Source organism: Lathyrus oleraceus, chromosome 3, assembly GCF_024323335.1.
Source record: "Lathyrus oleraceus cultivar Zhongwan6 chromosome 3, CAAS_Psat_ZW6_1.0, whole genome shotgun sequence".
Classification (NCBI taxonomy): domain Eukaryota; kingdom Viridiplantae; phylum Streptophyta; class Magnoliopsida; order Fabales; family Fabaceae; genus Lathyrus; species Lathyrus oleraceus.
The window spans coordinates 448754017-448767380 of NC_066581.1; the positions used below are offsets into that span (position 1 = coordinate 448754017).

General features: G+C 37.4%; 1 protein-coding gene across 1 annotated transcript; it reads right to left on the bottom strand.

Moving 5' to 3' along the window:
* Positions 1-12493, bottom strand: LOC127128116 (protein TPLATE). The gene is made up of 7 exons (XM_051057366.1): positions 11109-12493; positions 9603-10199; positions 6304-6665; positions 5639-5942; positions 4246-4368; positions 1170-1625; positions 1-742 (listed from the first exon to the last, which is right to left on the bottom strand). Exons 1-7 carry the CDS (start codon positions 12234-12236, stop codon positions 236-238), a joined length of 3477 nt encoding a protein of 1158 aa, XP_050913323.1. The 5' UTR covers positions 12237-12493; the 3' UTR covers positions 1-235.
* Positions 12494-13364: the final 871 nt, after the last annotated feature.

Consider the following 13364-nt stretch of genomic DNA (forward strand, 5'->3'; position numbering starts at 1 on the left):
TAATGCTAAAACATAAAATAACATTAAAAGCCTGTGCATGTACAAAACGCTTTCCTGAAAAATGGGAAAGGGAATAATACAAAAGAATACACTCAAGTTTCTAGGGCAAATTCTGGTTTCTACCTAATTTTTATATATAAAAAGGATTACAAAGAATATACTCACTCATTCGTTTCTCAAAGCCCCCAAAACAAAACAAAAAAGAACACAAAAATAACATAGCAAATCAATACAGTTAGTTAACTTCAGTGCTCCTATCTTTGCAGAGCATATGCCATTCCTGTAGTACTGCTGCTTGAAGAGCTTGATGTTCAGCTTCTTCAGCAGTTAATTTGGATAGTGTTGAAGGTCCCTTCTTTTTGTCATTTTCATCCCCATCCTTCTTTTTGTCTTTATCCTCTTCTTCATCTTCCTCTTCGTCGGATTTTGGAGTCTTGGGTCGTGGTTGGGCTGCCTTCAACAAGGCTATCCTTTCCATTGATATTCGCAGTCTCTCTGCTGCAGTTGATTTCACCTCGTCTTCAGGCATATATTCCACCCCACCATCGGTAAGGTCGTCCAACCAACCCTGAAGATCTGATCCAATCTCCTTAGTAATGGATGCATCTGATGCTCGTACCACAAACTTACACATCATGGTTGTCGTCTCATCACCCAAATCCACATTTCTACTCACTTCACTTGCACCAAAAATCATCAACCCTAAGAAGCCACCATGCCATGTTTTAGCAGCATAACACAACTGTTCCAAAATAGGACAGAGGAAAAGGGTCAGCAAATTCATATGACGCAGTGCATATAATACCTATTTTAGGTGTATCTATGACATAAGCACTAGTGTAAGTGTTTGGGAGAGCTTATGAATAACGGAATGTTTGTGCGTTGTTTTTAGTTTACCTTAACAAGTTATGCAAGATATAGCTTATGAAAACAACTTACAATTTAGAAAACAGTTCAACCACACTATCTCTTTGATTATAAAAATAGTTTATCTATAAGTGCTTTATATAAAAGCACTTACTCAATAAAGTAAATAAACGTATAATTAAACTGTTAGGGCAAATGCACCCTAGGCGAATCCATGAATGGTAGTGTAAAACATTCATTAAATATTTCAAACAGAAAGGCATAATAAGGAAGGGGAAACTTATAAGATAGCAAATCCAGACCTGAAAGCCTGCCACTGTACGGATAATATGTGAACAAACTTTGTGGAATGGCTTGGAAGACAGGGATTTCAGACCACTCAAGAAAGGAGATGCACCATACTGCTGGGCTGCAGTAGCCTGAAAGCCACTCCCTTCATACGTATATGTACCAGTGTATTCTACAATAGCTGGCAAACTGGGCCACAGCCGGAAAAACTCAACTGGTGATATTTGGTGTGGTAAAAGTAGCTCTGTCAATGGAATTTTATAAGGTTGACATCTCAAAATCACGGGTTCACCTAACTCAGGCCTTAAGCTTCTCTTCTGTCTCATGACTTGAGGATCCTCCTCAGCATAGTCACCTTCATAGTCTCCAACAGCACCACTACCATAGAATGGGTAATACAACACTTGAACCCAAAGGGCACATCTTTCAAAGTGGGAAACACCAACTGTCACGCTGCAAAGCACTGGATCCTGAAAAGGTAACATCATTCCCGGGAATTTGGATCAAGAAGTTATTGCAAATCAAAGAATGGTATAGGATTATTGTACAACTAGACAACGCAAACCTTGACACAAAGAACTGTTTAAAATTAATAATTAGCACAGAATTTAAAATAACCCAGCATTATTCACATACTGTCAAGTTCTACACTCTAACTTATCAGGTAATAATACCTTAAAGGCTGCAAGCATATAACAAAAGAAGGGAGACAATTGATATATATCACAAAATGGCGACTTCTGACTTATGTTCATGATCAGCATCAAAACCAAGTTCGGTGGGGGCACAGAATCAACTTTAGAATAAGAACTACGAAAATGAAGGAAAAAACAACTACAGGTAAGATAGAAATCTTCAAAAGTGAAAAAACTTTAGAGCTATTACTACAAGAATGGGTGTCATTTTCATTTGGTGTTGATTCTTGCTTTGCAGTATTGTTTACATTTCATTTAAATTTGTGATCCATTCCTTTCTTTGTTAGACCTCTTCAAACTTAGAAATAGTTGGGAGTAAAATTATGGTGAATCTGGTAGGAACCTGTTAGACCTTTAGAATTACTAGGATCAAAACAGAATGTGGCTGTTCTATTCTGTCAAGTATCAGTTACACGAATAGGAGCAGCCTTATTAAATGTTATTAGTGGCAGTTACAGAGTCTAAGAGCAGCCACTAGTATTATTAGAGGAACAATTATTATTATTAGGAGCAGTTACAAAACTTAGGCTAGAAATTAGAAAGATGTTATATTTGGGAGGGGGAGACCAGGCTCTCAAATTCTTGGAAGGGAGAGAACCAAGACTCTCGAATTTCTTGGAAACTCATTGTAATTACTATCAAATTTTATTGTTTGCAAGTGGAAATTACAAGTGTTTGCCCCTTGATAGGAACCCAAGATCAAAACAGTTTAAAGTAAGTGTATTATTTACTAAACCAAAAATATCAAATGAGTTTGCCCTTATACTTCAGGATGCCAATATAGCCCCCACTCCATGACACTATCTCCCTATATTCCTTTCCACACTCGGTAAGAATATTTCACAACCATCCGCCACTAAAAGCTGACAGATATTGAAACAGATCGTTTTAGAATCCAACCCCACTTCATCATAGATTTGAATAAATTATTTGCCTAAAAAATTTGCATCGTTTTCTTTTGAGATATGCATGAAGTTAAAAGCAATCCCACATTCGAAACTCCAACAAAACATAAGGAGCTGATTATTTACACAATAAATTTAGCAAATTAAAAAAATAATAATAATAAAAAAAATTTAAAACCTACAAATTAGGACAACTTAACGTATAAATGTAAACAAGTTGTTCAGCGACTTCGCATATTTTGCTTCGCCTTTAGTAGACTTTTTCAAATATAGAATTAGCCAGCTGTAAACTTCCAGTGAATCCAAATTAATATTACTAAATATTTGACCTGTCATTGCAACAATACTAAGCCTTATTCCACTTGCGGTATGATATGATCTCCAACTTTCACTTCTAAGTTAGAAACACTTCTCCTTTTGCTAAACTTACATTCCATCAGTGTTGTCGATGACGGTCCATGGCGGAGAGCCAAATTCCCTCCATACTGGCTGCTTTGCTGCGCCGTTATAGTGGATTATAGTGGAAAAACCCGCAATATCGGACGATACTTACCATTACGGCAAGCCCAAAAACCGCCATAGCACCACCATGGCCAATATTTGATAACACTGCATTCCATATACTTGTCATATTTCTGTTCAAGCGGGAGCCCTACGCTTCTAAGGTTCGTATCTAAATCTAACTCTCCAACCTCTCATTTAATTCCTCTCTCGACTCTCCAAGTAAGACTATATTATCTACAAAAAGCATACGTATCGGTGCTAGCTCTTCGATGTGCTCCGTATGAACATCCACAACTAAAGTAAAAAGGTAAGAGCTAGGGTTGAACCTTGATGCAATCCTATTGTTATGGGAAAATTGTCAGTCTCGCCACTCTGTGTCCTCACACTAGTTGAGACCACCTCATACATATCAATAATTGCTCGAATATAGGCAATCCTAGCTCCTTTATCTAGGATTTTCCACAACATCTCTTCAGGCACTCTATCATACGTCTTTTTCAAATCAATGAAAATTAAATGCAAGTAAGTTCGGTTGATCCATTCGATACCGCTCCATCACACGTTTACCATGTTTACCATGTTAATTTTTCTACATCCTTCTCAGATTTTTTTCATCGATCAATTAACTAAAATATAGTTAGAAGCAAGTTTCTAGTGAATCCAACTAAAATAAATGTTCTAGAGGTGTCAGCAGTCGGCGTGCTTGATTAGCCTGGAAAAAACATTGGGCCAGGCCATGTTTTTTCATTAGTCCAAGAAAATTGGGCAGGCGCGGGCTGGACTTTATTTAAAAGAATCAAAATAGGCCAAACTCATAAGGTCGTCATGTTTGACACCTCAGTCGGAATCCAATCTAGGCAGACAGACACATCCCTCAAAACCTTCTAGACATGTAAAACAAAAGAAGAAATAATAGCAAAGAATATGCAAATGCAAAATAGCCATCTCAAACTGGAATGAAATAAGCCATTTAGAGGAGAAGCAACCTGTGAAACAAGATTACGCAACTGCCGCACTGCTTGGGAAGAACCGTCCATATAATATAATGCACCAGATAAACCCACCCGTACATCCACCCGGTTTAATTCGAGCTCGGTTAAATTTAAGACCTGAAACATTTAGAATTTTTAGTAAATGAGAAACGTTTTAACTTCCATTAAATAAAATCTATGCAAAACACAAACAATATCCTCGTCCCTGATATTTATACTTAAAAAAAGAACTATTGAGTAATTCTAGAAAACATTGTAATCTCTTTATCAACAGACTAGCAAAAAATAACCCAGTTATTAATAGCGGCCGCTCCAGGCGCTATCCCGGGATTCTCTCCCAGTGTGGCAACCCTCCGCTACAGAGGAGCGGCGCACATCCCAGTTTTGAATAGCAGCCGAGAAAGCTGGGATAGCGGGTTACGGGAGCGGAGCGCTTCCCAGCCCGGAGCAGTTTTCTGCTTTTAGGGCTTTTTTGGAGTGCAAAAAGACCTTTTAACCCTTAAGAAATTTTAAAATTGGAAAATTTATTATAGTCGTTCGTGTTTTCTCCTCTCGTGTTTTTACCTTTCTCTATCGCGTTTCTTTTGTTCGCTGCTTCTCTTTTTTTCGCGCGCTGCTTCTTATGCCCTAACTCCTCCTCCGCCTCAACTCCTTCTTTTCTATTTTGTTCTCTATCCTGTTCTTCCCTATTCATTGTTTTCTATTCGTTTTCAGATTGTTTTTTCTTTCATATCATTGTTTTTTGTTTCTCTCTTTTTAAGTATATTGATTCTGGGATTAATATATGTAGATTATTCATATAATTAGTCCAAAACGTTATTTAATCAACATTAAACATATAGGTATATTATTCATATAATTAGTCAAAAAAATTATCCCGCTATTAGCTATCCCACTATCCCATTTTTGGGATCGGCTACTCCGCTCCGCTATCAAGGATTAATAACTCAATAACCAAGGCACAAGTAAAGTAAATAACATCAGTATTTCTTCTAAGAAGTTATGAATATAGGAAGCTGCTGCATGCCTAAATGAAATAATTTACAGCTTTTTTTAAGTTGTAAATTTTTTACCCGAATACTATTTACACACTAATGCAACTTTCTCACTAATATACTGGAACATTAGCTTTCAAAAAATAACAATGTATTGTTAAATATGTTATGTTCTTCCACTAAACAAGATCAATTTATCAGTGTATCTGAAAACAAAAAATACAATGGTTCCTCATACTTTTTTAGGTAAAAATTAATCTACTAAGCTCAACATCAAGTTCCATCTGAGCTTTCACAGGGAAATATAACAACCATTGCCAAAAAGTACAGCCTGCTTAAGTGTATAAGGAACACTAAAAATTGACAAATAAAGGTATAACTGAAGGTTTGACCTTTAAATGCAGGGTTATCCTCCCATCACTTGAATCTGCTAAATGATAACCTTCCACGTAGCAAGGATCACTGCTTCCAGTTAAAGTATTTGCAGTAGGAGGAACCTTGAGTGAAGTAGAATCAACTCCTTTGGTAAGCAAAAGGGCCAGTTCACTGGGGTCAGGTCTCCATAGCTCTAAGATAGCTTTGTGAACCAATCCTTCCAACTTCCTATCCTGAGCAGCAGATGCTTCATAAAACTGAACAGTTAATTTGTGGTGGCTAAATGGGTAATCCCCTCTGGCTGCTGTAACACCAGCCCACCTGGGGAAAAGGTAATAATAATGATAAGAGACATAATGGCAATAAGTTAGAAAGTAGTGATTAAGTTTATGATTTAGTATAATAAAGGTCATAGAACATTATTAACATTAGAAATGACCAATAAGCACAAACTCAAGTAACTAGCAAGGAATAAATCGGCAGGAAGCTTTTCTACAACCAGCACCATTACAGCTAAAATTTCACAATGAAAATAAACTAGATTTTCAATTAAATGATCACGTAATAGGAAAAAGAAAGAGTGAACTGAGGAAAACAGGAATGAATAAAGATCGATGACAATGTGAATAGCTGGATTCACGATGCCGGCAGTAATGTACATTAATCTTCATAATATTCGCACCTACTATCAGGATGACCTGAAGCATATTTGATTCTTTGCAATATCAAACGGCACTGGTGCTTGCTGACAGAATCAGCCAAAGCATTGGTCCTAAACTCTTCAAGCTCCTTAGTAAGTAGCTGTCCAGCTCTAGGGTGGCGTGATCCCAATCTTTGAGCAGATATAAGAACTGCCTGTACATCTTGAACTCTATTTGTTGTATCTGCAGTTGAATCAACATTGAAAAGAACCTTATGAATATTGGATACAATGACATTAAGAGGATCATCAGGGTCGTCTGCTAGGAGTGGATCCAATCCTTCTATATCTATGTGCTCTGCAATTGCCCATATAAGGCGGGCCAATATTCTTGGTGTATTGACCTGTTACATTCACAGCCATTAATATACAAGAATTGAAATCCAGAAAACACCTATATGTAATTATGCACAACATGAGTAAAAAAGTTCAAGTGTTTGAGGAAATTCAAGTTACTTAAAATTGATTTGTAAAAATGATATATAAAATAAAAGGAAGGAAAAAATAAATGTATAAGGCGGGCCAATATTCTTGGTGTATTGACCTGTTACATTCACAGCCATTAATATACAAGAATTGAAATCCAGAAAACACCTATATGTAATTATGCACAACATGAGTAAAAAAGTTCAAGTGTTTGAGGAAATTCAAGTTACTTAAAATTGATTTGTAAAAATGATATATAAAATAAAAAGGAAGGAAAAAATAAATGTATAAGGGGCAAGAAATAAAAATCGCATAACTACAACGGACATTTTATTTTAAATGTCACAATCTGTGAAGAAACTTATCCTTTTCTACGAAAAAGAAAAGAGAAATTTTTTCTTTGGTATATCATATATGTAGTTGCAGAATAAATAATTTTGCTCAGAGAAACAACTTGCTAGTTCAAACATGTCCTAAGGTTTTATACTAAATTTTAAATACAGATGTCCTAGAAGACTCATAAAATATCCTCCAGGATCAAACAACGTAAAGTCAAACTAATTCAGCAAATCATGGAGATGGAGGTGAATGGCCAAACTAAGTTATGAGTGACAAATTAAGCATACCAACAACAAAATTTCCTAATCATTTTTTATTGCATTTCAACAGATGTGTCAATTGAGGATTAAATAAAAAAAATGTCCCAGAGGATTCATAAAATATCTTCAAGGTTCAAACAATGTAAAAAATAATTCAGTACACCATTGAGGTTAGGATTATTATAGAATAAAGGGAGATTATAGTAGTTATGAGTGGTTAGGGTAGTTAGTTAGTGAGTGAATTAGTTGAGGTTGCTATACAGAGAGTGTATAAATAACAGAACACGGAGCAGAGAGCGTCTTTTAATATTGTAATTATGAATAGAGTATTCTCTTTTGTTAAGAGGAAACTTTTGTAGGAGGGATTCTCTCCTATTCTATCGTATGTCCTAAATAAAGTGCTCTTTCTGTTCCATTCAATTCTTGGGTTCCTAACAATTGGTTTGATATGGAGGCAGCACAAATGATGGATTTTCCAACTTTTACCGGGATAGACTTCGAGGAGCAAGAAATTCATGTGTTTGGTAAAGTTCAGTGGGCGTTTATGAGCTTGGAGGCTTGCACACTACTTTGGTTTCATTCTTCGGATCAAGAAAACCCAGATTCAAAACAAGAAGATAAGAAGAAGGACCAAGTAAGAGCAGAGGCTGCAACCCCAAAGGGTAAATATGCTCCATGGTGAGTCTAACAAGATGGGGGCCTAGGTCGTTAATTTTGGGACCCCCAAAATGCTATAGCGGCATAGCGGATAGCCGGATGACCGCTATTGTGAGTCTTAAAAACCAAGGTAAATACTTAACATGAATACATGAATACTTAAAATAAGTTCCAACAACATACATAATGCCTTAAAAACAGAAGTTGCAAACAAACATACATAAAATCCAACGGCATCATCAATATAAGTTCCCATCAAAATCAACTTATAAATGTACTCAAAATGACTAAACCAAATTCTAAACGTAAACAAAATGACTAAATCACATCTACGGCTACCTCATCTTCACTTCTAAGTTCTACTACATAAATATCATCTTGCTCATCCAAAAATCACAAACAATTGTTTTTCTCTTTGGTCTTTATAGGAGTTTCACTGCCAACCTATGTCAATATTGTCTCCAATAGGTTTAAAAACACCTTTGTTAATAAAAGAGAAACAGAAAACAAAGCAAAACAGAGAAGGCACAGAGCAAAACAGAGGAGAAACCAACTGTGAATGGATGAAAAAGGTGAAGAAATAGGGATGAATAGGTGAAGAACGGTGATGATTTTGGAAGAACCACGGACGGCTTGCTGATTCACGAAGAAGAATGTTGAGGAAGTTTTGCGAAGAAGATGGATTTATGAAACGCAAACACGCGAGTGAAGAGGGAAATGCCAAAAAACATGTGAAATGACCTACAAAGCAAACACTTGTGCTTTTATATTAGGTCAAGTAAAAGGATCAAAATATTTGCCCTTTAAAGAAATTGAATTTACAAATATACCCTCATCTTCACAATCTCGGTCTGTAAACTGCTACCGAACCGTGATTGCACCGCGAAATAGCAGCCGCTGCGATAGCAGTTAGCAGCGCATAAGTGGGTTAGCAGCCCAAAATTGTCGTGGTGAGGTCTGGTTCCGCTATGCTATAGCACACTATTGACAACCTAGATGGATGCACAACCTTCTCCAGAGAAGATCTTGTCACAACAAAAACAATTTTATGAAGGAGACAGCCAACACTAGATCTTGACTGCATTGGTTATAAGTTGTTAGAGAAGTTAGGTAGTTGAGGGTGATACAGAGAGTATGTATAAATAAGAGAACGTGGAGCGGAGTATAGAGAGCATCTTTGAATATTGTAATTGCGATTAAAGTATTTTCGTGAAGGAGAAACCCTTGGACGAGAGATTCTCTCCTATTCTATCATATTTTTTAAATGAAGTGTTCTTTCTATTCCATTCAAATCTTGGGTTCCTAACAGAATCACTGAGTGATGACCAACAAATTCAAACCCACCGACAACAAAATTTCATTGTCAAATTTATTGGCATTGAGACAAATGTTTTAATAGTGAGTTAAATAGCCACAACGGAAAAAACTTGAGAAGTAGGGCAAAGTTGATGGTCTTTTACTCTAAATTTACCAATTAATTATATCAATAATTATAAAAGCACTGTTTGAGTGATATTTGGCCGAATAGATGCTATTGTCAGAAAAATAAATCGTCTACATGGAAGCAGTGCTGAATATGAGGTGTTATAGTTTGTGTACCTCACGTAAGTCCTTCACAAGTTGACGTTGCAAATTTTGCAATCTAGTCTCATTCAAAATTTGGTCCTGAGAAGCACCGTCTTTGACTCTTTTTACCCCACCCCTAGTATCGTAAATGCAGCATAGCCGAACAAGCAACTTCAAGTAGCAGTCAATTGCATAGGTGCGTCCATCACAATCCCATTTAACGCAAGGCCGACAAACTTCGACCACTTCTAAAGAAGGTTCTGTCCAGTTTAATGCACCATAACCAGTTCCGTATGCTAAAGCACCAATGACTCTGCCCTCCATGCCTGAGTTTCTCTGTTCAGGTAAAGGCAGAGACAGCTGAAAGCAACTTTCCACTAGTGATGCAACTAACTCTTCCCTAAATATATTTTTACTTGTAGTGCTCTTAAGATCATCATTCACTCTGGCATCCTCAAAAAGGGAAGCAATATCAGTTCCGGCAAGAGGTTTCTGACCTCTTCGAACACTTTCCTTAGCAAATAGGTCAACACAAAGAGCCGTTCTACAAATACAAGCTAAAGCATGCATACGATCTGATTCTGCTCTCAGGTTTCTCACCATCAAAAGTAGCCTCTTGAAGAGTGAAACCTGCAAGAAGACATGGTTATAGACATTAATAAGCATTACTGCATCAAAAACAGGCAATTTTATTTGACCAAACATCCAATGTTACTTTTAGAAGATCGTGTATCACAAAAGATACATAATAAAACACATTTCAAGCGCTAAGGACAAGAGCCACAAAACATCAATGTCATGATAACTAAAATAAAGATGAGAACCGAATATCTGCATAATTAAAATCTTGACCAATTAGCATTTTGTGACTTTTGTCCTTACATAAGCCAAAATGTTTCTTCACACATTATTAGGAAATGCATAACATAACCTAGTGATGTAAAGCTTGAACCGGATATTTGCATATGACTAATGAAATTTTGATGACATTCATAATTCATAAGCCAAAATAAACCTTTACATATTATTATGAAATGCATAGCCCAGTGATTCATAACTCATAAGCCAAAATAAACCTTTACATGTTATTATGAAATGCATAGCCCAGTGATTCATAACTCATAAGCCAAAATAAACCTTTACATATTATTATGAAATGCATAGCCCAGTGATTCATAACTCATAAGCCAAAATAAACCTTTACATATTATTAGGAAATGCGTAGCCCGGTGATGTAAAGAAATAAAGTAATCAAAGTCTCAATTGGTAATTGTGGTAGACTACCACAATGATTTTGTGACGCCACGGTCCTTGATATTATAAAAAATTGTAGACATAACAGATATGGTTGATGTGTTCGTAGTTGATATTATGAAAAATTGTAGACATAACAAATATGGTTCATGTGTTCGTAGTTGATGGTTGCACATCAACAATACTAAAAGAAAAAGAAAACTTGTGTAGCCACTAATCCTATTTTGAAACCGTGAAACTACTATGCAATTAATGGATTTGAAAAAGACTAGAGTTGTCAATCACCTGCATGTTAAGATCAAGGAGATGAAGATTGGTGACAACAGCCCTAACAATACTCTCTCTAGCAGAAGCAAATTCCTGCCTATCCCACAGTGTAAGAATAGCAATGGTGGATTGTGATGCCCATTCCGTCTTCCCTCCAGGCACATCCGCTAGATATAACATATTAATCCCAACTTCATAAATCAATGCCGGTTCCAACGAGGAAACCAAAAAAGGAGCCAAATGTGTAACAACATCGGAAACACCAACCAATTTCTGAGCATCAGAATCAACCTCAGTGCCATCACTTCCAACACTAGAAGACTTTGACAGCTTCCGAATGACCTCGACGCCACCGGAGGCAACAGCCTTAACCGAATAAACAATCGGAAAGACAGTAGCCCGGAAATTCTCAACAGGCAAGATCAAGGAACGAGCCATAAGCGCCCTACGCTTCTTCCAAACTAAATCAACCATGGATGAAACCCAATTAGAGCGAATCGCAAGTGAATTTTCGCTATCAACTAGTTTATCACCGGCGAGTTTACTCATCCGCTTGGTACCAAACTCTTGGAAGAGCCGGCCAACTGAATCGAAAGCCACCCTCGAAACGGTATCAGATCGGTCCAGCATGTTAGCACCAATGCGAGCCCACCAAGCGGAAACACGGTCCAGAAGGTTGACATTGTTTTCACAGAGTGTGACTAGATCGTCACGGGCGAGGACACAACCAAGGGTTTCAGTGATGGAGAATCTGAGATTATCGCTAGGAGAATCGAAACAATCAGAGATCTCTTTGTTACAATCGGAAATGAGTTTCGCTAATCGGTAAGAAGGGATCGCGGCGAGAATTGAAACAGCGGCGGCGGTTACGTCGGGATCAGGGAAATGGAAGTCGTTACGGATACCAGTACAGACAGTGTCCCATAAATCCGGAGTTAAGCGGGTGGAGCGGATGACATCGAATGCGAGTTTCTTGCAGACGGCGGAGGCGGGTGCGGCAACGATCTCTTCAACGGCGGACTTGGCGATGACTGCGATGTCACGACCGGCGGCGGATTGTTGGAGGGCTTGAAGAAGTGCGCCTGATTGACGGAGGGCATCGTTGGAGCGGAGGTCAGCTTGGATCTGGGCAAAGAGGATGTCCATTAGGATGAAGTTGGTGAGACTGAAACTAAGTGAAAAAGTGGAATGGAATCATGTAATATTTTGGTTTTCAAGAGTGTGAGAAAGAAAGGGAAGGATTATGGTCATAATGTTTGTGGGAGAAATGGCCATAGTGGTGAACAGGTCTAGTTGAAAACTGAGAGTGTTCATTCAAGTCTTATATGCTATCAGCAAAGAAAAATGTGAAATGAATAAAACTTTTATCTTAGTTTGAGCAGGGGTTTTCTTTCTGTTCTTCTTTAGAAAAGAATAAACTTTTATCAGTGCAAGTTTTATTATTATAAGCTACCAATAACATATTTTTTTTTTGAACAAGTTAGTTTTTCAAAAAAAAAATTCATTTAGAAAAAAGAAAAAAAAAACTTCATAATAAGAAATTTTTTTCAAAATAACCAAATTTTTCAAAAAAAAATCGAAAAATAATCAATTTTTCAAAAAAAAATACCAAAATAACCAAGTTTGGTAGAGGATGAGCCAGATGAATTGGCGCACCCTCATACCAATAAGAGGAGGCACCAGTAGCATTGGCGCACATGCATTGGGCCTCATGAGGAGGCGCCAATGCTTGTGGTGTTTGCATTGGCCCTCATGAGGAGGCGCCAATGCCTCTGGCGCCTGAGTGCATTTTGCATGGCGGGTGTATGCGCCAATTTATCTGGCGCATACACCCCCTCCTATTATTTTTTCAATTTTTTTATATTTATTTAGTTTTTTAAATTTTTAAATTTTATTTTATTTTAAACATTTAATATTTATTATTTAATACATAAGAAATAATAATGAAAAAAATCATTAAATATGTAATAATTGGTTACATTGGACAGACAAAAAACTAATGACTCGCCCGATTATAACGTCCCCCGGTTCCACATCCCGGTGCGTTTGTTTGTCTCTGAGGTCTCCCACGATTTTCTTGAGGTGTTGGTGGTCTTTGGGTGCTGACCTGATCGAGCGATGGCTGGTTGGAAGGTCCGGCGGAAGTTCCGGCGGTATTTGACATATGTGTCATCATTTGCTCCCAATATCCGGAGGGGGTGAATTGGGGACGGTATAGTTGCCCAAATTGGGTCATTGAGTCGTTTTGAAAACGAAACAATGGTTCCTAGGGCG

Bases quoted from the DNA above. Each gene is read 5' to 3' on its own strand.
- LOC127128116 (XM_051057366.1), bottom strand. From the start codon at position 12,236: ATGGACATCCTCTTTGCCCAGATCCAAGCTGACCTCCGCTCCAACGAT. The intron at 10,200-11,108 runs GTGATTGACAAC...GTCTTCTTGCAG, and splicing joins TCCTTGATCTTAACATGCAG to GTTTCACTCTTCAAGAGGCT. The intron at 5,943-6,303 runs GTGCGAATATTA...CCTTTTCCCCAG, and splicing joins TCAGGTCATCCTGATAGTAG to GTGGGCTGGTGTTACAGCAG.